General features: G+C 42.2%; 1 protein-coding gene across 2 annotated transcripts in view; it reads left to right on the top strand.

The window, feature by feature from the left end:
* Nucleotides 1–24,164, top strand: part of LOC126473196 (collagen alpha-1(XVIII) chain-like) — a 646,928-nt gene that overhangs the window by 434,783 nt on the left and 187,981 nt on the right. For both annotated transcript variants that reach the window (XM_050100092.1, XM_050100091.1), the window contains exon 6: nt 15,931–16,005. In XM_050100092.1, coding sequence (XP_049956049.1) covers nt 15,931–16,005 — 75 coding nt within the window. The remainder of the gene's footprint in view (nt 1–15,930; nt 16,006–24,164) is intronic.

Below are 24,164 nucleotides of genomic sequence, written 5' to 3'. Positions count from 1 at the left end.
TACTACGTAACAGTTTGAGAAACGGCTACATAGTCAAAATAGCACAATAGTGAATGCCAAGTAGAGGGACACTTAAATGCAACAAATGACAGCTAGTATAGCAGTATGATTTCTTCAAGATATTTGACCTATTGACTCATTTTTGAGACAGGCGAGACAGACGAAATACCCTCAGACTACAAGAAGAATATAATAATTCGAATCCCAAAGAAAGCAGGTGATGACATAGGTGAAAATTACCGAACTATCAGTTTAATAAACCACGGCTACAAAATACTAACGCGAATTTTTTACAGATGAATGGAAAAAGTGGTAGAAGCTGAGCTCGGGGAAGATCAGTTTGGATTCCATAGAAATGTTGGAACACGTGAGGCAATACCGACCCTACGACTTATCTTAGAAGCTAGATTAAGAAAAAGCAAACCTACGTTTCTAGCATTTGTAGATTTAGAGAAAGCTTTTGACAATGTTGACTGGAATACTCTCTTTCAAATTCTCAAGGTGGCAGGGGTAACATACAGGGAGCGAAAGGCTATTTACAATTTGTACAGAAAACAGATGGCAGCTATAAGAGTCGAGGGGCATGAAAGGGAAGCAGTGGTTGGGAAGGGAGTGAGACAAGGTTGTAGCCTCTCGCCGATGTTATTCAATCAGTATATTGAGTAAGCAGTAAAGGAAACAAAAGACAAATTCGGAGTAGGTTTTAAAATTCATGGAGTAGAAATAAAAACTTTAAGGTTCGCCGACGACATTGTAATTCTATCAGAGACAGCAAAGAACTTGAAAGAGCAGTTGAACGGAATGGACAATGTCTTGAAAGGAGGATATAAGATGAACATGAACAAAAGCAAAACGAGGATAATGGAATGTAGTCGAGTTAACTCGGGTGATGCTGAGGGAATTAGATTAGGAAATGAGACACTTAAATTAGTAAAGGAGTTTTGCTGTTTGGGGAGCAAAATAACTGATGATGGTCGAAGTAGAGAGGATATAAAATGTAGACTAGCAATGGCAAGGAAAGCGTTTCTGAAGAAGAGAAATTTGTTAACATCGAGTATAGATTTAAGTGTCACGAAGTCGTTTCTGAAAGTATTTGTATGGAGTGTAGCCATCTATGGAAGTGAAACATGGACAATAAATAGTTTGGTCAAGAAGAGAATAGAAGCTTTCGAAATGTGGTGCTACAGAAGAATGCTGAAGATTAGATGGGAAGATCACATAACTAATGAGGAGGTATTGAATAGAACTGGGGAGAAGAGGAGTTTGTGGCACAACTTGACTAGAAGAATGGATCGGTTGGTAGGATATGTTCTGAGGCATCAAGGGATCACCAGTTTAGTATTGGAGGGCAGCGTGGAGGGTAAAAATCGTAGAGGGAGACCAAGAGATGAATACACTAAGCAGATTCAGAAGGATGTAGGCTGCAGTACGTACTGGGAGATGAAGCAGCTTGCACAGGATAGAGTAGCATGGAGAGCTGCATTAAACCAGTCTCAGGACTGAAGACCACAACAAAAACAGGTTCAATAGTTTAAAGTATACACAGGGCATTTGAAAGTCTTTCCGACAAACATCTAGCGGTGACAGATCGCATAATGGGAAACAACATTTCTTGGAGGCAAATCGTTCTCTGAGGTTTCCGGCGACGCCAGGCGTCATTGTATTGAATTCGCCGGCCTTGGGACCACGGCATCTAATCGAACTGTAACAGCCGACTAGCCAGGTATGCCACACTTGCATACTACATAGCACAGTAATTTTATTGGGTGATTTTTAACAATAAAACCTTCAGACTGAGTGTCTCTAAGTGGAGAAAGATGTTTCATAAGCTCGGCCTATAGCCTTTCACATGGGGCATATTACTGGCTTATAGACGACACACATTGCATACGAGCGTATCTATGCCCTGATGCCTTTTATGGGCATAATCAATTACTAGACATACCTAAGGTCGACAGGAAGCGTCGCCGAATACTTTGTCTGTAACAAAACTTGTTTCCTATGACATCATCTATCACCCCTACATGTTTGTCGCACAGACTTTGAAACACCTTACACCCTACGTATGTATGCCTACTAAGCGTCCTTGATTATGTATTTTATCTATTCCGCAGTGGCAACTATACTATTTGAAAACACCATATCTGACGTCTCTGTAACTGTATTATCTTCTGGTAAGATATTTTCATAGAAGACTGGAAAATAAAATTGAGGATCACCTATACGACGATCAGTTTGACCTTAGGAAAGGTATAGGAAGCTCCAGCAGTATATGCAAGCATGACTGAAGAAACATCAAGAAATTTTCATAGCATTTGTCGTCCAGGAAAAACGTTTGACAATGTAAAGTCGTGCAACATGTTTTAAATCCCCACGAAAACAGGTATTCACTTTAAGAAAGGTGGGTAACACACAATTATGGAAGAACCAAGAAGGAATAATAATAACGAAGGCGAAGAGAAAAGTGCCGAGAGAGTAGTCAGATTAAAACGGGCGTAAGGCTCCTCTAATGCTCAATGTTTGTATCGAAGAAGCAATGAAGGGAGTAAATTTCGGTAGTGGGGTTAAAATGCATAGTGAAAGGATTTATATTATGTGAGATTCGATATAAGAAGTGGGTCTGAACAGACGAAGAGAACTTTCTTCAATAGCAGGTCGCATATCAGATATTGACATGAACCGCTCGGGTAACTGCACGCTTTAGCACGACGCTTCCGGGATTTGGGGAGGCGCCCCAACGCCGGATCGAATCCGCCTGGAGGATTAACGACAAGATTCGGTGTGCAAGCCAGCCTGGTTGTGGTATTTAGACAGTTTCCCACATACCATTACGTGGATAATGGACTGGTAGCCACGCCCCGCCCCAGTAACACGATTAGCGGACATTTCAGAAACGTTCTCCCACTTTCACATGGGATAACGCTAAACGCAGACAGATGGATACACAAATTGCGTCCCGCTGAGGAAGGGGTGGTGACGGGAAGGGTATCTGGCGACTCCCTGCCACTAACATTGCCAAGTCCAAAGTAACATTGCAACCCCGTGAATACACGGGATAAAGGCCAGAAAGAAGAAGATATCAGATATTGATAGGGAACTGAGGAAAAAGTTTCTGGAAGTGTACGTCAAGACAGTAGAGCACTGCACTGAGTGGATGTGAGAGAGGGACCATCGGAAATACGCAGAAGGAGAAACAGTAGTCATTGGGATGTGTTGCTATAGTAGAATATTAAAAATTAAGTGGACAGGTAAAGTACGAAGTGAACAAGTAGTGAAAAGAATTAGCTTGGAAAGAAGTCTGTGGAAGACTCTTACCACAATAACTGACAGGTTAATGAGACACCTGATACGGCATCCAAGAATAGGCAACCTGGCCAGCTAAAGGAACAATGGAAGGGAAAAAGGGCAGTGACAGACTAAGATTCTGATGTGCACAGTTAGCAATCTCTACTAGATGCTCGATACTCAGTAGCTTTACAATATGGTTTGAAATTGATCTTTAACAGCATTACGATTTAGAAAAGATCTTAATCTCACAGTCACTCGAATCGATACTTTGTACTCAGTTGTAATACTAATTCCAGTACAATGACAATTATATGAAAGCAATCAAATGGTAACAGACGGTAATGAACTTAAACGGAAAATACGTTACAGGAAGTAAATAACTAAAATGAGTAAACTATGTGACGGTTTTGTAGAACACATGGAATAATTATGATGAGCGTAATAGCTTGAGAAATTAACTGAACTGTAAAATGTTTATTTTGTTCTAGTGTAAAGCAGCTTTTATCTGTGAGTGTTTGTTCCTTTGATCGACCTTGTGTAATCGAGGAGGAAGCTGCGCTGACGCTGCATTTGGTGGTGAGTGCTCGCGTTTCCAAGCCGCCTACAATGCCTATTTACTTGCCCGCTATACACTTACAAGTTTGTGTCCACTCTTTCTCTTCACTTTTAGATGTCACTCTTCTGTAACATTAATCACACTAATCTTACTTAACGTGTTTAGCTAAGTGCCGTTTACTTGAGGTCCAGAAGATCTCTTTCCATGCAAAATCTTGATCGTTGTCATCGTATCACATAGACCCGGAAGTAGCAGCTGGTAAATGAGTTAGGTAGTCCGTTAATCTGAAACATAAAAACAAACAGAAGATCATTAAACAATGGAATCTGGTTCTGTAAGGACGCGTTCAAATACGATAACTAGCTCAGCCATTGAGATGTAAGTTTCTTGCAGTTCCCCTTAGTCACTTTATGTGAATATCTGAAAGATTGCTATGAAGGGAGAAATGATCATCACGATAAAATAAGAGAAATCAGGGCTCGCACAGAAAAATTTAAGTTCTCGTTTTTCCGCGTGCCGTTCGAGAGTGGAACGGCAGAGAGACAGCTTGAAGGTGGTTCATTGAACCCTCTGCCAGGCACTTTATTGTGAATAGCAGAGTGATCACGTAGTTGTAGATGAGGAGAAAACGGCAGGTAACCTGCCAAATCTTGTGGTTCGGTCACTGTCCATCTGATGCCCTGTTTACGGACGGATATTGATTGAAACATTATCTGGTGGCAATAATAACGTAACTTGGCATTAGACTATCAAAGGTGCTATTGGTGTCCTATAAGTACTCTCGTTTTAGAAATGACATTATATAGCGCTGTAAGATGCTTTTTAAATTATTCTTTAAAAAAATAAAGAAATATAATAATTTAAACATCAACTTACAGTGCTATAAATGTAAAGTTTTTCAGAGCTGTAGAGCACAGTCAACGAAAAACGTATCTCATTCTAAAATTTTTCTGTAACAGTATGAAACATAAACTGTTTGATGGTATGTAAGTAACGTACTGTCACTACTGCAATGGCTCGGCGAATTGCAGAGAAAAACTGATAAACTGTGGTGTCCATGAAGGCTTCTTGTGTACCAGGCACAGAAAATTAAACGGTAAAGTGGAACGCTAGTAATTCTAAACTACTGAGAGTCTCGTAGTTGTTGTAGGATGGACACGTTTCCGTTAAGATTAGAATAAATAGGAATTGCTACATTTTTACTAATAGCTGCGATGTAGTGGTTTTGGAGGTTGTGCCACATGTTCTCAAACTAGAGTTTGTGCCCGATACAAAGGTAAAATAATGTGGACTACTTTTGAAATGTCCTCTGGACACACGAAGTCCGTTTTTCACCTAATGGATGTGAAAGCGCACTCAGTTGTAAACTGTGATACGTTGCTATACAAAATATAAGCTATCCTGACCTTTGGTCAATATGTTTTTCATTGTTACAAAAATTTAAAGTCCCTTCAAGAACTGATATGAAAAGATCGTGCTACAGCCTATTCTTCCTAAATTATTATCTTTTCACTTTGTATGTTTTTTACCGTATTATGGAAATGTTCTAATTTTATTTTTTTCCTTGTTTTTGGCTCACTTGGTATATTCCTAATGTGTATCGTTGTCGCAGTACTGTGTAGAATAGCGGAAGAGAAACTGCCGGTCTGAGAAATATCCGTAGCGCAGAGTGCGGGCGTAGTTCCGCGAACAGAAGCGCTATTCACAAAGACAATGAGATGCTCTCAGTGACTACGCTCTGTATCAACCATAGTGCACGCTTTATGTTCCTGAACCACTGTTCAAGGAAAGAGGAAAGATCAGAGCTTCCCGTCCGCTCGACGACGAGGTTATTACGGACGCAGCACAAGCTCGAATTGTGCGAGGAGAAGGAATTCCGCCGTGTCCCGCTTAAAAGTAGCGTTCGGTCAAAGCAGTTGGTTAAAATTCCGGGTTGTGTGGTCTTGGTCCATGACACTTTTTCTTTTCTGATGTTTCGTCCAAAACAGCGCTGGACATCTTCAGATGTGTTGTGCCGGACGAAATAACACCTGTCGGCACCTAGCTTCTTAGATATGGGGGACGCCGAGTTGATACGACCACTCACACAAAATTGGATCACTTAATTACAGCTTGAACCGGGTGAAATACTTAACTTTGAAATCGTCCATGTCGACAGGAATGGCTGTGTATTTGTTACTATCACTGAATACTGCGAGTGGCGTTCAGTAAGTAACGCAACACACTTTTTTCTGAAAGCAGCTTTGTTTTATTCAAAATTGCAGTACACCAGGTTATTTCCCACTCCGTTTTTCAACACAATCTGTGTTCAATGCGAGGGCCTGCATGCCCACATGTTACCACACTACGAAGTCGGAACGAAGGTCTTGCTGCATCAACAACGTTCCCATCATTCATGTACTGCTTCACGTGAAGTTCATCCCTCATTGGGCCAAACAGACGGAAGTCGAAAGATGCGAGATCCAGGCTGTAGGGTGGATGAGGACGAACAGTACAATGAAGTTTTGTGAGCTCCTCTCTGTTGCACAAACTTGTGTGAGAACTCGAGTTGTCATGTCGAAGGAAGAGTTCGTTCGCATTTTTGTGGCTACGAAGACTCTGAAGTCGCTTCTTCAGTTTCCTGAGGGTCGTGTATAAACTCCCGAGTTGATCGTTGCAACGTGTTGGAGGTTATCAAACAGAATAAACCCTTCATAGTCCCAGAAGACCATCGCCATGACTTTACCACTGGAGGGCGCCGCTTTGAACTTTTTATTCGGGGCAGAGGTGATGTGGCGCCACTCCATGGATGTTTTCGGTTACGGTTTCCGGTTAGAAGTGATGAACCCTTGTTTCATCGCCAGTAACAATATTCGACAAACAATTGTCACGATCAGCCTCGTGGCACGCAAGCAATTCCGCTTAGATGGTCCTTCGTTGCTCTTTATGGTCTTCTGATTGGCGGCGAGGAACCCTGTGGGCGCACACTTTCGAGCACTCCAGCTGATGGACGAGCGTGCCAGAACTACCAGCAGAGACGTCCAGTTGTGCAGCGAGATGCTTAATTGTGATCCGTGGATCACCTCGAATGAGAGTGTCCGCACATTCCAACATTGCAGGAGTCACAGCCCTGCGCGGCCGGCCGACACACGGGAGATCGGACAGGTTTGCGAGACCCTGTTGCGATAATTATAGGCGCCTCACCCAACGACTCACCGTGCTTTTGTTCACTGCCAGGCCTCTGTAGACATTCTGCAGGCGCCTATGAATATCTGAGATGCTCTGGTTTTGCGCAAAAGAAAGAAAAAAACTCAGTGATAGCTACATTCTTGGAGCGCACCTCCATTACAAATATCTGGAGCTGCCACCTATTGGAACTTCATGAAGTATGGGAGCTGAAGCGGGAATATTCCACGTTGTCACACAACAAACCCTGACATTTTTTCAGCCGAAACTGGGAGAGAGGAAAAGTATATTGCAACACTCATTGAAAGCCCCTCGTGCTGAACTTTGAAACAATCCATTTCCACTGGAATATCGTGCGTATTTCTTACTGTCACTATATACTATCTTATCAGTTGATGTGGTGCACAAAACTAGTCTCTGTTCTCAAAGTGCAGCAGACTATGAATTTTCTGATTAGTTCTATCTAATACAGGTCTCACGCTGCTGGCTCTGTAGTGAGGGGATGCTAATGTCTTCGGCGATGATTCCTGACTACACCGAGAGGCACTCCACATTGACGTAAATAAGCATTCTGTAGCAGTAGCATGCGGAACTCATGATGGCGTCCCTATGCTGACGTCTCTCACTCGTCGCTATGTCTGGCAGCGACTGTGTTTACTTGTGGTTTCGTCGCGATGTGCCAACTTTGACGTGGGACCACGTTCTTCGGAGGACACCACGAGCGGTGCACATATGATCATCCCGTCAAAACCCTAAATGTTTTAAGAGAGCCATTAAAAATGTAAATCTGGATGGACGAAAGGGGATTAGGAAGATTACATGACTAAATTCGTAGGCGATTTGGAGTTTTACAAGGTGCGAAATCTCGTACTGAGAGCTCAATCCTCAGGCAACAATATTCGGTCCAATCCGAGTGGGCATCGAGTCTAACACAGCTTGGGTGACAGCATTCCATGCTCCTTTGTGCTCGATTTCATTAATCATAGTGGCTGATAAGTGATGGTATGCGAGACTCTCGGTAACGCACGATCATTTGTATTCAGTGCGTGGGGATGACCAGGGCAACAGTCGGACATCCTGTGTAGAGAAATGATAGTTAAATCAAGACCCTAAGCTGTCGACAGGCGTTGATATACATCAACGGGGTCGGTTGAAAATGTGTGCCCCGACCGGGACTCGAACCCGGGACCCCCTGCTCTATCTATCTGAACCACCGAGGGAACAGAGGATAGTGCGACTGCAGGGATTTATTCCTTGCACGCTGCCCGTGAGACCCACATTCCCAACTTAATGTCCACACACTTTATTCGTAGTGCCCCTGCCCGTTACACTCATTACTCGCGGCAGACAATCTGAGTCCCGTAAGAGTTCGGGCAATGCGTGTGCATCCAGCACAGAAGAAGGAGGTCAGTGGCCGGTTAGCCTTAACTATATGAAGATGGCCTCTTCATATCCTGTGTATAGAGCTAGATCGGGACAGAACAGTCGACATTCTGTCTTGTTAAGAGATAAAATCACGGAGACGCCGAAGACAGAGCAAGTACAAATTATCGTTACCTGTTGTGTACTCAATAGCACGCTATACCACCATGCCAGGTCCCGAGTATGTATGACGGTGACGAATACAAGCTGGCAACGTTCGTTCCTCTCGAAACCTCCATACACAGATACATCCATAGCGGTGCTGCACCCAGAACCAGGACTTCTGAAAAGATTCCCGTTCCTGTGTCCAGTATTGTCGTAGGTCGCACCGCTGTAGGCAAACCTCCCTCTGGTGCCACTTCGAGAACCCCAAATAGTCGCATCTCCATGTCTTGCTGCAAACAAGCCCGTTTCATGTTTCAAGGTACGTGACATATTTGTACGATCCTACAAGGCACAGCGAACAATATGTCAGCCCTATCGGGCGCTAGTCACGCGAGATCGTTGGAATTCTGCATGGCATCGATTCTATAGTGTGATCCGTTTAAGATGTCAGAAAAGTAAAACGCTATATACAAGAAATTATGCAATTTTATTGCTTTTAGCCATTGCGAATGCCATAAATGTTCGTGTTGCGCCACTTGGCGTGTACTATCGCTATAGAGATTTGCTGAGAGCCCGCTGCAATCAGCCTCCGTAGTTCCCCGGATTTTGTGGTGTTTGTTCATACACTTTTGACTTGACGTAGCCTTATCCAGTAAATCTGTAGGTGTTTACAATATTAGGAGGCCATGGAATAGGCCCAACACTGCCACACCAGCGATAGCTGAACATCTTATTTAATTGTTCCCCCATTATTACAGCTTAATATCGTAGAGCGCGGTCCTGTTGATAATGGTGTCCAGTATCCCATTTTTCTGTAACTGAGGAACCACATACTGCTTGCTCATTTCAAGGTAACTGACGGCATGAACAGTCTCCTCCGCTAAAAAGGCATGGAACGATGACTTACTGACGTTTGAAAGTTATCTGGGTCTATACGACAGTCAAAAACTTCGCATACCATACGAAACGTTTAGCCTGAGCGCGTTGTAAGGGCGTAACGACCATTTTCATTTAACAGTCGAGACACATTGAGTGCACTAAGTTGTGCTATATATACAACACCTGGTGTTCGCGCTGTGAACTATGTTGTGTTGGCTTGCCTCCCAAAGCACTGTTAGTCATTTTTAACTCCCATCATTTACACGTACATTACAGAAAATTGCTCAGTCATATAGTATACATTAACTTAATAAATACAACTTTCTACTTTTCTACCATTTAAAACGAATGACCCTGTAAATTAGCTTGACAGTCGTGGGATTCTGACGAAAGTAAACAACGGTATCGCTGAACCATACACCGCAATCTCGATAAACAACGGGCCTGTTTCTATGGAGCTCTTAACTTCGCTGGAAGACGTTCCGCTTTATTACGCGAAGCATAATACGCTATTCGAACAAACAAACAATATTCAAATGTGGTTTCTGCATGGAAAACCTATTGTGTGATCTTTCCTTATCAATAGAATATAGAGGATGATTTTGCTAACTGGAGACAAACTGCAGGAAACGATTCCTGAGCGTAAAAGGAATAAAATCAACACAGGGGCGGAAATGTATTCCAAAGCAGGTACAGCCACTTGGAGGTGAAGATAAAAGGTCCTTGTCTGTGCAGATTACAACGAATAGCAAGAACATATGAGAGGGTACCAGGCAAGTGGGAAAGTTATGTCCGTACTAGCGTCTTAGCTCCACAGCCGTAAGAGAAGTCAGCTGGAGCACCATCATGTAGTAGCCACATCACTCTTCGGACCTCCAAAGTAGTGGAGACAGCTTCACACGCGGGAAGTGTAGATACACTTCGCCTGTGAGGCGTTATGGTAGGATGACTGGTGCCGGGAGATACTCGTCAGTAATCCCCGCCCACACACTGAGGCTGAACCGGTTCTGATGGTTCGCTGTCACCATATCATGAGGATTCTCCGTAGCCCACAGGTAGGTGAAGGTTGACGATACCGCCCCTCGCAAAGGTAGCCTCGGCTACGAATAGGATGCACGATAGATATCCCAGCACCGTGATGGCCCTTGCGACAAACCAGATACGAAACGGTCGCCACGGAGGCAATCCGCGGGTAATATGGCATGTACGAGCTCTAAGTGACACCTATAGTGGCAGTTGCCATAGAGAATGTTCCACACGCCCGACTGGTTTAGCCCGTGCTGGTGAACCACCTGTCTAGTGCTGAAATTGGGTTCACGGTCAAGGATCTTTTATCTCCACTTTCAAGTGTTCTGTACCGCCCTTGGAACGCATTTACGTCAATTGTCCATATGACCTATTTTTTCCTTATTCTCTCAGGAATCGTAACTTGTAGTTTGTTGCGATTTAGTAAAATTACCCACTATACATTCATAAAGCTGACAAGCTACAGGGACAGATTTCAGACTTGAAATGGATGAAAGAAGTCCTATGAATGTGTCTCCGAAAATGTATCGTCGCCATGGTAGATGGCGCTGACGAATATCAGTTTCTCTGACCACGGGTCGTACGTTTCTTGTGTGTTGCATGCTGCGTGCTGTATGCAGCAGAATGGTCCGGTATTCATCTCGGGAACAAGCCGAGATGGTGTTTGTGTACCGTCAGGCAGATGGAAAAGGTCGAGAGTCAGCACGGCTATACCAACAGAAAAACCCACACAGACACCGATCTTTTACAGAAGCTCCAAATTTAGCGCGGGCTTCAATGAGAGATGCTTATAATAGTTTCCACAACGAAACTTTGTCTCGAAACCTGGCAGAAAATCCAAAGAGATTCTCGTCGTATGTGAAGTATGTTAGCGGCAAGAAACAATCAATGCCATCTCTGTGCGGTAGCAACGACGATACTAGCGAAGACAGTGCTGCCAAAACAGAGTTACTAATCACAGCCTTACCAAATGCCTTCACAAAAGAAGACGAAGTAAATATTCCAGAATTCGAAGCAAGAACAGACGGCAACATCAGTAACGTAGAAGTAAATATCATCAGAGTAGTGAAGCAACTTAAATCACTTACGAAAAGCAAGTCTTCTGGTGCAGACTGTATACCAATTAGGTTCCTTTCAGAGTATGCTGATGCTTAGCTCCATACTTAACAATCATATACATCCGTTCGCTCGACGAAAGATCCGTACCCGAAGACTGGAAAGTTGCACAGGTCACACCAATATTCAAGAAAGGTAGTAGGAGTAATCCACTAAATTACAGGCCCATATCATTAATGTCGATATCTAGCAGGATTCTTGAACATATATTGTGTTCGAACATTATGAATTACCTCGAAGAAAACGGTCTATGGACACACAGTCGCCGAGCGGAGTGTCCGCGTGGTTGAGGCGTCATGTCACGGACTGCGCGGCCCCTTCCATCGGAAGTTCGAGTCCTCCCTCGGGCAAGGATGTGTTTGTCGTTCTTCGCATAAGTTAGTTTAAGTAGTGTGTAAGTCTAGGGACTGATGACCTAAGCAGTTTGGTCCCTTAGAAATACACACAAATTTGAACATTTTGACACACAGTCAACATGGATTTAGAAGACATTGTTCTTGTGAAACACAACTAGCTGTTTATTCGCATGAAGTGTTGAGTGCTATTGACAAGGGACTTCAGATCGATTCCGTATTTCTGGATTTCCGGAAGGCTTTTGACACTGTACCACACAAGCGGCTTGTAGTGAAATTGCATGCTTATGGAATATCGTCTCAGTTATGTGACTGGATTCGTGATTTCATGTCAGAGAGGTCACAGTTCGTAGTTATTGATGGAAAGTCATCGAGTAAAACAGAAGTGATTTCTGGCCTTCCCCAAGGTAGTGTTATAGTCTTTATCTATATGAACGATTTGGGAGACAATCTAAGCACCCGCCATAGGTTGTTTGTAGATGAAGCCGCCGTTTATTGAATAATAAAGTCATCAGAAGATGAAAACAAATTGCAAAACGATTTGGAAAAGATATCTGAATGATGCAAAAATTGTCAGTTGACCCGAAATAACGACAAGTGTGAGGTCATCCACATGAGTGCTAAAAGGAATCCGTTAAACTTCGGTTAAACGATAAATCAGTCAAATCTAAAGGGCGTAAATTCAACTAAATACAGAAAATGTTGTGGGGAAAGCTAACCAAAGACTGCGTTTTATTGGCAGGACACTTAGAAAATGTAATAAAACTACTAAGGAGACTGCCTAAACTGCGCTTGTCCGTCCTCTTTTAGAATACTGCTGCGCGGCGTGGAATCCTTACCAGATAGGAATGACAGACTACATCGAAAAAGTTCAAAGAAGGGCAGAACGTTTTGTATTATCACGAAATATGGGAGCGAGTGATATGATACAGGATTTGGGATGGACATCATTAAGAGAAAGGCGTTTTTAGTTGCGACAGAATCGTTGAGTACAACATCGCAGGCGCTCCTGTCTGTGATGCAGCGTCAAGAGTAACAGCAGCCATGGTCTCCGAGCTGATAGTCCGTCCTGCTGCAAACGTCGGCGAACTGTTCGTGCAGATGGTTGTTGTCTTGCAAACGTCCCCATCTGTTGACTCAGGGACCGAGACGTGGCTGCACGATGCTTTACAACCATGCGGATTCCAAACACCAACTTTCTCCTCCGAATCGAAAATATTTTGTTGACACCGACCTACATAGGGAGAAACGATCACCACGATAAAATGAGGGAAATCAGAGCTCGTACAGAAAAATACAGGTGTTCATTCTTTGCGCGCGCTGTACGAGATTGGAATAATAGAGAATTGTGAAGGTGGTTCGATGAACCCTCTGCCAGGCATTTAAATGTGATTTTCAGTGTATCCATGTAAACGTATATGTAGATGCAGACACATCACACAACATTTCAAACCCTTTTTGGGCGTTTGTGTGATCATGGGTCCTTTCAGACAGGCGAACGTGCAGGGAGGCAGCGGACTGTGCGTACACCAGATTTGGAGAACCTGGTTCTGCCTTTCGACCGTTTCCATCTGCTTGGCCGTACACAGACACCGTCTCGGCTTGTTCACGACGCGAATACCGGAGCATTCTGCTGCTTACAGCACGCTGCGTCAATCGCATAGCCTGAAAAACACAAGGAACACACGGCACGTGGTCAGAGGAAATTTCATTCGCCAGCGCGATCTATGCATTTCTGCACACTTGTTCAAAGGCTTTTTTCCTCCATTTCCAGTCAGGAAGCCATCCTTGCAGTTTTTCGATTTTATTAATGTTCACCCTGTATAGGTATCCTTTTATCCACTTTGATGGTTGCGCTGAAGAGCTTATGACTATCACATCCATGGATGTGAATTCGAAAGTAAAATTCTATGTACCGATTTGACAGAAAATCCTTGGAAGTTCTGGTCTTACGTTAAATGAGTAAGTGGATCGACCTTTAAATTCTTACATGATCTGAGTTCAGACCGGCCTGAGCGAGGTCGGTTTCCAGACACTCTGGGATGTGATGATGGCATTGAAACAGAGAATGACACGCGTAAAGCTGAGGTACTAAACACCTTTTTCCAAAGCTGTTTCACAGAGGAAGACCGCACTGCAGTTCCTTCTCCAAATCCTCGCACTAACGAAAAAATGGCTGACATCGAAATAAGTGTCCAAGGAATAGAACAGCAACTGTAATCACTCAATAGAGGAAAGTCCACTGGACCTGTCCCTGACGGGATACCAATTCGATTCTACACAGGGTACGCGAAAGAACTTGCCCCTCTTCTAACAGCCGTGTACCGCAAGTCTGTAGAGGAACGGAAGGCTCCAAATGATTGGAAAAGAGCACAGGTATTCCCAGTTTTCAAGAAGGGTCGTCGAGCAGATGCGCAAAACTATAGACCTATATTTCTGTCATCGATCTGTTGTAGAATTTTAGAACATGTTTTTTGCTCGCGTATCATATCATTCCTGGAAACTCAGAATCTACTCTGTAGGAATCTACATGGATTCCGGAAACAGCGATCGTGTGAGACCCAACTCCCTTTATTTGTTCATGAGACCCAAAAAAATTAGATACAGGCTCCCAGGTAGATGCCAGTTTCCTTGATTTCCGGAAGGCGTTCGATACAGTTCCGCACTGTCGCCTGATAAAGAGCCTACGGAATATCAGACCAGCTGTGTGGCTGGATAGGAGATTTTTTAGAAAACAGAACACAGCATCTTGTTCTCAATGGAGAGGCGTCTATAGAAGTTAAAGTAACCTCCGGCGTGCCACAGGGGAGTGTTGTGGGACCATTGCTTTTCACAATATATACTGTATAAATGACCTGGTAGATAGTGTCGGAAGTTCCACGCGGCTTTTTGCGGATGATGCTGTAGTATACAGAGAAGTTGCAGCATTAGAAAATTACAGTGAGATGCAGGAAGATCTGCAACGGATAGGCACTTGGTGCAGGGAGTGGTAACTGACCCTGAACATAGACAAATGTAATGTATTGCGAATACATAGAAAAAGGAGCCTTTATTGTTTGATTATATGATAGCGGAACAAACACTGGTAGCAGTTACTTCTGTAAAATACCTGGTAGTATGCGTACGGAACAATTTGGAGTGGAATGATCATATAAAATTAATTGTTGGTAAGACGGGTGCCAGGTTGAGATTCATTGGGAGAGTCCTTAGAAAATGTAGTCCATCAACAGAGGAGATATCTTACAAAACACTCGTTCGACCTATACTTGAGTATTGACCATCAGTGTGGGATCCGTACCAGATCGGGTTGACAGAGGAGATAGATAAGATCCAAAGAAGAGCGGCGCGTTTCGTCACAAGGTTATTTGGTAAGCGTGATAGCGTTACGGAGATGTTTAGAAAACTCAAGTGGCAGACTCTGCAAGAGAGGCGCTCTACATCGCGGTGTAGCTTGCTGTCCAGGTTTCGAGAGGGTGCGTTTCTGGATGAGGTATCGAATATATTGCTTCCCCCTTCTTATACCTCCGGAGGAGATCACGAAAATAAAATTAGAGAGATTCGAGCGCGCACGGAGGCTTTCCGCCAGTCGTTCTTCCCGCGCACCATACGCGACTGGAACAGGAAAGGGAGGTAATGACAGTGGCACGTAAAGTGCCCTCCGCCACACACCATTGGGTGGCTTGCGGAGTATAAATGTAGATGTAGTTGTAGTACACCTTCATGGTGTTGAAATTTTAATTGACAGCAGAGTATTTTCGGTGCCAGTAGGACCACCAGCTCGTTTCCTTCATCCTGAAACAATGGTCCGCCGAGTATTAACGACCAACGACCGTTTTCCAATATCACTTGCTGTCGAGAATTTTGAAAGGGCTCTGCTATCAGCCGCGGAGCTAAGCAGGCGGATAAGCGCGGAAGTCCGTGAGTGGCAGACTAGGCAGGCCTAGGCGCAGCTTCCTCCTGTGCTGAGCTCCCGCCATGACGACCATTGCTCACGCGCTGCTGCGGCTGTTTGTTGTGCAGGGCGTCGTCCAGGAGCTGCGAATCTTCGGGGACCCGTCCGTGGCTGCCGACAAGTGCGACGATTCCGTCCTGGGGGTGAGTACCGCACCTAGCACTGACTTCGTTCACTGCTCTTCTAACCAAAGATCAGCTGCAACCCTTCTATAGATTCCCAGTCTGTTACTTCAGACTGAACGCTCTTTGTTCCTTATAACTTAAATTTCCACTTAATAAAATATGGTTACGATGTAGTAACAGTGTTTGGGCTTCTCTTGTTTCAACTGCAGTTTCCTTTGGGTCCACACTTCATTCTTGTTCCTTCTCTTCTAGCGTCTTCTTTCTTCCACTTCTTCTTTAAAAGTTTTCTATTTCTTATTGTGTCCAGGTCGACTTCTACATTTTCCGCATCTTCCTAAGTCTCTCAGACATCTTATTTTAGATTTGTAATTGTTTAGTAAGCCAAAGATCTGTTTGCGTACTCTGCCTTTTTTAATCCTGCATGTACGTCCACAGAATATTAATCTTTTTCTCATTAGTACATTTCTTAGGAGTCTTCTTCCAGTTCTTTAGCTCTCCCTTTGTAATCAGTTTAAGATGTTCTAGTGCACAGAATATTCCTAGTGTGACCACTGTTTCATAGTGTTTCAGTTTTTGGTTCGCGGATAAAGATACTGTAGTATATGTGTGGCTCTTTGTATTTTATGTATTCTAGTCTCTCTTACTTTATTTTCCCTTATTTTGTTTCATATCCATTCTCCAGATAGCAGTTATAAGAGTCCAGGGGCATGTAAGGGAAGCAGTGGTTGGGAAGGAAGTGAGACAGGGTTGTAGCCTATCCCCGATGTTATTCAATCTGTATATTCAGCAAGCAGTAAAGGAAACAAAAGAAAAATTCGGAGCTGGAATTAAAATCCATGGAGAGGAAGTTAAAACTTCGAGGTTCGCCGATGACATTGTGATTCTGTCAGAGACAGCAAAGGACTTGGAAGAGCAGTTGAACGGAACTGACAGTGTCTTGAATGGAGAATATAAGATGAATATCAACAAAAGCAAAACGAGAATAATGGAACGTAGTCGAATTAAATCGGGTCATGCTGCGGGAATTAGATTAGGAAATGAGACGCTTAAAGTATTAAATGAGTTTTGCTATTTGGGGAGCAGAATAACTGATGATGGTCAAAGTAGAGAGGATATAAAATGTAGACTGGCAATGTGCAAGGAAAGCGTTTCTGAAGAAGAGGAATTTGTTAACATCGAGTATAGATTTAAGTGTCAGGAAGTTGTTTCTGAAAGTATTTGTATGGAGTGTAGTCATGTATGCAAGTGAAACATGGACGATAAATAGTTTAGACAAGAAGAGAATAGAAGCTTTCGAAATGTGGTGCTACAGAAGAATGCTGAAGATTAGATGGGTAGATCACATAACTAATGAGGAGGTATTGAATAGAATTGGAGAGAAGAGAAATTTGTGGCAAAACTTGACTGGAAGAAGGGACCGGTTGGTAGGGCATATTCTGGGGCATCAAGGGATCACCAATTTAGTATTGGAGGGCAGCGTGGAAGGTAAAAATCGTAGAGGGAGACCAAGAGATGAATATACTAAACAGATTCGGAACGATGTAGGTTGCAGTAGGTACTGGGAGATGAAGAACCTTGCACAAGATATAATAGCATGGAGAGCTGCATCAAACCAGTCTCTGGACTGAAGACCACAAGAACAACAACAACAACCCATTCTCCAAGATACTTAAAACAGTGTACTTTAGATTTTTGGTTGTTATTTACTTTAAGCTTTTGAGGTGCATTACTGGTGTTTGTCTGGAATTTTTTTTCCAAGTGATACTTCTAACCTACTTTTACTGCTTGACGTTCTAATTCTGTGATTCTTTCTTCTGCACTTCGAAAACAGTCTGTGATAAGTGACTTGTCATCTGCAGGCTACAGCGATCAAGTTTGCCTTCCTTCATAGTTGTATACCCTTGGTATTTATTACCTTCCTCCAATGTATAAACGCTTTCTCTATGCATAGTTAGAAAGTAGGAGCGATAAACCGTCTCTTTGTCTTACTCAAGATATATTTTTCAAAATGTGTAACAATTATCTCATTAATTGTACCTTTGATGTTGTGCTGGTTGAAATTGCTTTAATTATTTTCCTTGTTTTGTTATCTAGTCGAAACTCTCTTAAAATGTTGAATAATATATTTCTATCAATAGAATCGCACGCCGTTTCAAAATCTACAAATGTTACCTTATATTTCAAGGATATGCTTTTCCTAATTTCTAAGACATGCTTTAAGTATGTGACTTGTTCTACACATGATCTATTCTCTCTGAACCCTGTTTGATATCCCCTAACTGTGGATCAAGTATTCTTTCAGTTTTGTTGAAAAGTACCTCCGTCAGGGTCTTATAGGTTACTGCAAGAGGAAGATTCCTGTATAATTGTTAGGATCTTTTTTATCTCCTTTTTTATGTAGGGGATGTATTAACTCAGACGTCCATTCACTTGGCAGTGGCTTTGTTTCCCAATTTCTTGAATTATTTTTGTTAGATATGCCCTCGTATTGTCACTAGAGTGCTTTCATAGTTCTACACTTATTTTTTTCATTATGCTTTTATTTATTTATTTGTTTTTCCTAGTGAGATTAGTGACATTGGACCCACTGCGAAAGCAGACCAAGCATTCTAGATATTCTACATTATGTTCACACAAAGATACAGATTTTTGAAAAAAGCTTTACATTAATATAGCATACAAGGTTTAGAAATAATTCTCTTTAAGCCATGCTGCATAGCTTTTATAAAATACATGTTAACGTAAAATCACCACAAGCTACTAAAATATTCTACTATTCTGGAGTAATTTTCGACATTGAAGTTATTGTATGGCAGACGTAATGCTATTATTTTTCGCAGCACATGTTTAAAACTTTAAAGTATATTACATAAATATTCAGCTCTGCGAACTTAGGTGGCCCTGCGGTATGGCACGGTATTGCCCTCAGCCAAAGCGCTGTAAAATATGCAGAAGCAGATTATGATGTTATATTTCTATTGCTGAACTAGCACTTCTGACTTATGAATGAAAATGCCGTTCGAAATAAGAAATGCTATTCTAGTTATAATCTGATGAAACATAAATGAGTAAGAACTGTTGTTTTACACTGATATTTCCGTTGTTTGTGGTTCGTTCATAGCATTTTCCGTCACACTTACTTTTTGACCAAATGTATAAGCGGCTCGAAAACAAAACTCGCTAGAAATTACACAATCAATATTTGACCGAACTTTTATTCCCAGTCCGAGAAGTAAGTATTCATTGTAATAAACAAAACTTAATTATTGAGATAAAATCAGATAATGCATTTTGTCTGCATTTTTATAGTCAAGCGAGGAGTGGAAATGGACAAATCACACTGACCATCGTGAGGTCTAGTTTACAACAAATTTTAAATACTTGAAAGTTATGAGAGCAATTAAGAAGAAAGTAAGTTATTTGAGGGAAAAGTTTTGTTCGAACTTTCATAGCAGAGCAAAGCATTGGAAATGGACAAATGAGGTATCAAATTGACCATCGTGATGTCTGCTTTTGCAAAAAAAAAAAAAAAAAAAAAAAAAAAAAAAGCATTGCAATGAAATTACTCACGGGTAATTAAGAAAAACTTTGTGATTTGTGGGAAATTTCAAATGTTTCACGAATAGGTGCTGCTATCTATGTAAATGTAGTACGAAAAAGTTCATTTCTTGAAGGCCTACGTATTTTGCCCATAAAAAGTTACATCGTTGGAATATTTAAATACAAGTTTAAAAAAATTAAAAATAGAGAAAACGATCAAACGTTTTGTGACATGATTTGTCTAGAAGTAAGAAACAAAACAGATTAGAAAAACATTTGACACACTTTTGAATGATGCTCGAAATCATATGCAGCGAATGAGGTGCCAATTTTTAAAGAGGGTACTAGAGGATATTTGTCTGGTGAATGATGTAGACGGTCCAACTTCATTTACTTTAATCATTTCGAGCATCTTTCAAAGACGGGCCAAATATTTCTTCGATCTATTTGATTCCTCATTTAAGACAAACCATTTCATGGACTCTTTGAACGTTTCTTTTTTCAACTTTGGTTTAGAAATGTGTTCTTTCACCCGATAATATGAGTTGACAAAAAAATTTTTTGAAACGGAAAAATTTATGACCTTGTAATAGTCTGTTGAAAGTGTAGTTTTGCTTCACTCACCCAGTTATGTTAATATACTGGAGGTCATTCTACTCGTATAAGATCCTTTTAAACTGCACTTATTGCAACTACCTTTGCAATTTTTTTTGTGAGTAATGGAGATAGACTTCAGTCTTGGCAATATTGTTGTTCCTCCACTCAGCTGCTGTTATTTACGGAAATTTGAGCATATTCAAACGACCATTATAGACGAGGTTAGGTCTGAAGTTGTCTTCGGAATGTGTTAAGGCTTGTTACCTAACCACGCACAATTTGACTCAAGTAAATCTACAACTTTCGCGACGCTGGACATTCTCCTGTGACTAAACTGATACGATCAACATCTTTTTAGTGATATTGTTTAGTAAGAGGATTAGTACACACTAATAAACTCTGTGCGCAGTGTGTTATCTGACTGTAACAAATGACGAATTTCTAATAATAAACCAGAAAGAATTAGAGCGGAAGTACCAAACCAAGCGCACTCGGGACTACGCCTGGAACGACGTCACAAGCGGTATGGAGCGCTTAGTCACCATTGTAGTCGTCTGCTCTGGTGAGTTACGAGCCATAAACGAGACGACAAGTATTTAAGACTGGGCGTACGTCCGCGAGAGAGCAGCCTGAGTTAGAGCCAGGCGGCGGCATAACTCCATCGGAAATTGGTGCTGTAAATAACGCCCCTCTGGCTATTACTCCAGGCGGAGTCTCGAAGATATCACGCAGTCGACACGCAACGTCCTCAGACACTTTATTACGGCTGACCTAGGTGTTCCCAAACTCAATTCATCCAAATCAGGTGTGCACCTACAAATTGTGGACTCATTATCGTTAGTACGATTGATAACACGCATGCGTTTATGGGTTTCGCCTACCTTCAGTTCTCATAATAGACTTCTCACATCGTGCCGTAAATAAAACTATATAAAAGTGGCTGGTTCCTAAATTTCTTTCAGCAAAAGTAATATCTGACGTTCTCCAAGGAAGTGTTACAGGCTCTCTGTTGTTCCTCGTCTACATAACCGATTTAGGAGACAATATCAGAAGCCCTCTTAGATTGTTTGCAGATGATGCTGTCATTCACCACCTGGTTGCAAAATGATTTAAATAAGATATCTCTATGGTGAAAACAGTGCCAGTTGACTATAAATAATGAAAAGTATATATCATCCTCGTGAGTACTAAAAAGGAATCTGCTAAATTTCACTTACACGATAAATCACACAAATCTAAAGTGTGTCAGTTCAACTAAACACTTGGCGATTACAATTACGATTAATTTAATTTCGAACAATCACATATATAATTTTGTATGTAAAGCAAACCGAAAACTGTGACTTATTGCCTGAACACCTTGAAAATGTAACAGGTCTACTGAAGAGACTGCTTACACTAAGTTTGTCCGCTCTCTCCTAGAATACTGCTGTGCGACGTGCAACCCTCAACAGATAGTATTGTTGGAGGACATAGAAAAAAATGAGTGGAGGGCAACTCGTTTTGTATTATCGTGAAGTAAGCAAGAGGGTGCCAATGATATGATACACGAATTGGTGTGTCATTCATTAAAACAAAGGCGTTTTTCACTGCGGCAGGGCCTTCGAATGAAATTTCAAAACCCAACATTCTCATCAGAATGTGAAAATATTTTGTTGGCGCCCGTCTACACAGGGAGAAATTATCCTCATAATAAAATAAGAAAAATCAGAGCTTGCACGGAAATATTTACGTATTTTCCCGAGCATTGTGCGAGGGTGGGACAATAGAGAAGTGGCTTACAGGTGGTTCGATGAACCTTCTGATAGGCACTTAATTGTGAATGGCAGAGTAATCATGTATCTGTGTAGGTATTTGTAACTGAGTACGTGTCCAAGAAGCTCTACAACCAGTATCATAGGTAAAATAATTTTCTCTTTTACCTCCTGAAAAGATCTGCCATTTAAGCAGATAAAAGTTACATACATTGAACCACATGAATCGATAGTCATAGTATGAAATTAATAAAATCAAAAGCATATCAAAAGGATTTCCTACAGGCTAAAAGTAGATATGTTCATTGAAATAATGTGAAAACAATGGTTGAATGATATGTTTTGAAGTACAGTGTTAACGAAAACAATTATCCGGTACAAAAACAGAAAAAGGTGAAGAGCTCACACAGTATCATTAATAAGTAATAGTGATGAAACTAATTCATATTATGATCACACAATATACAGTTCGCTTACATGCTCTTTAGAAATAACTACTAATAATAACTCCAAGTACTGTGATGTAACTACAGGGATATCTTGGCATATTGTAAAAACTTTAAAAAGTTATTGTAAATACTAATAATGTACATAGAAAGCGGAATGGAAATACTTGTGAGAAATTTTATTTTCAGGTGGTGAAGCTGTTTCATAAATAGTAGATGTATTTTCTTTCCCATTTTGTGTATGCAAAGAGAATATGGTTAAGTCACTTTTGTAGAGCTGGTGCAATTGCAGTACAGATGTGGCTTGATTCCAGTACGGTGGAGGTCCTGCGGAACAAATTCTTGGTTAAGCCTAATGCAGGAGGGAGTTGACATTAGCCGTCTAGGTTGATGGGTGTCGTGCAGCCATGGGCTACTGAGGTAACATGCTGAATACATGCATAACACCCATCTTTCGCTAACGTAGAAGCGTTCCAACGTCTGCTCTCTGCAAAACTCGTGCTTACATTTACAGTGAGGTGACAAAGCCATGTAGTATCTCCTAACATCGTATCGAACCTCCTTTTTCCCAGTGTAGTGCATCAACTTGATGTGACATGGTCTCAACAAGCTGTTGGAAATCCCCTGCAGAAATATAACTGCCCATAATCGCGGAAGTGGTGCCAGTGCAGGATTTTGTGCACGAACTGGCCTCTCGATTATGTCCCGTAACTGTTCGATGGGATTCATGTCATGTGATCTGTGTGGACGAATCATTCGTTCGAATTGTCCAGAATGCCTTTCAAACCAATCACAAACAATTGTGGTTCACTATTATGGCGCACTGTCATCTACAAAATTTCCATCGTTGTTTGGGAACATGAAGTCCATGAATGACAACAAATGCTCTCCAAGTAACCGAACATATCCATTTCCAGTCAACGATGGATTCAGTTGGATAGAGGCTCCAGCCCAACCATTATCTTGCACAGTGCCTTGTTGACAATGGGTCTGCACCACACTCGAACATACCATCAGCTCTTACCAACTGAGCCAACGGCCTTGCCACAGTGGTCCAATCACCAAATTTACGCGCTGTCTGGCTAGGCTAGAACTTGGATGGGTGACCATCCGGTCTGCCGAGCGCTGTTGGCAAGCGGGGTGCACTCATCCCTTGTGAGGCGAACTGAGGAGCTACTTGATTGAGAAAAAGAGGCTCCGCTCTCGGAAACTGACATATGGCCGTGAGAGCGGTGTGCTGACCACATGACCCTTGCTATCCGCATCCAGTGACACGTGTGGACTTAGGACGACACGGCGGCGGGTCGGTACCGTTGGGCCTATACAGCCTGTTCTGGAGGAGTTTTTTTTTCTTACCAACTGAAATAGGGACTCATAATACCAGGCAACGGTTTTCCAGTTGTCTAGGGTACAATCGATATGGTCACGAGGTCAGGAGAGGTGCTGCACGCGATGTCGTGCAGTTAGCGAAAGCACCCGCGTCGGTCGTCTGCTGCCGTATCCCATTAACGGCAACTTCCTCAGCACTGTCCTAACGGATACGTTCGTCGTACGTCCCACGTTGATTTCTGCTATTACTTCATGCAGTGTTGCTTACCCTTTAGTTCTGACAACTCTACACAATTGCAGCTGCTCTCGGTCGTTAAGTGAAGGCCGTCGGCCTCTACGTGGTCGCTGAACTTTGGTACTCTCGGCACACTCTTAACACTGCGGACCTCGTAGTACTGAATTCCCTAACGATTTCCGAAATGGAATGTGATGTGTTGGCAGAAGAGCCAACACCGTATTACGAGAGGAGGCCGAAATGCACCCGTTTTAGCTCACGAAGGCTGGCATGAGG

Source organism: Schistocerca serialis, chromosome 4 (genome assembly GCF_023864345.2).
Source record: "Schistocerca serialis cubense isolate TAMUIC-IGC-003099 chromosome 4, iqSchSeri2.2, whole genome shotgun sequence".
NCBI lineage: Eukaryota > Metazoa > Arthropoda > Insecta > Orthoptera > Acrididae > Schistocerca > Schistocerca serialis.
Note: the sequence above shows the minus strand (reverse complement) of the source record. Positions and strands in the feature narration are given on the sequence as shown.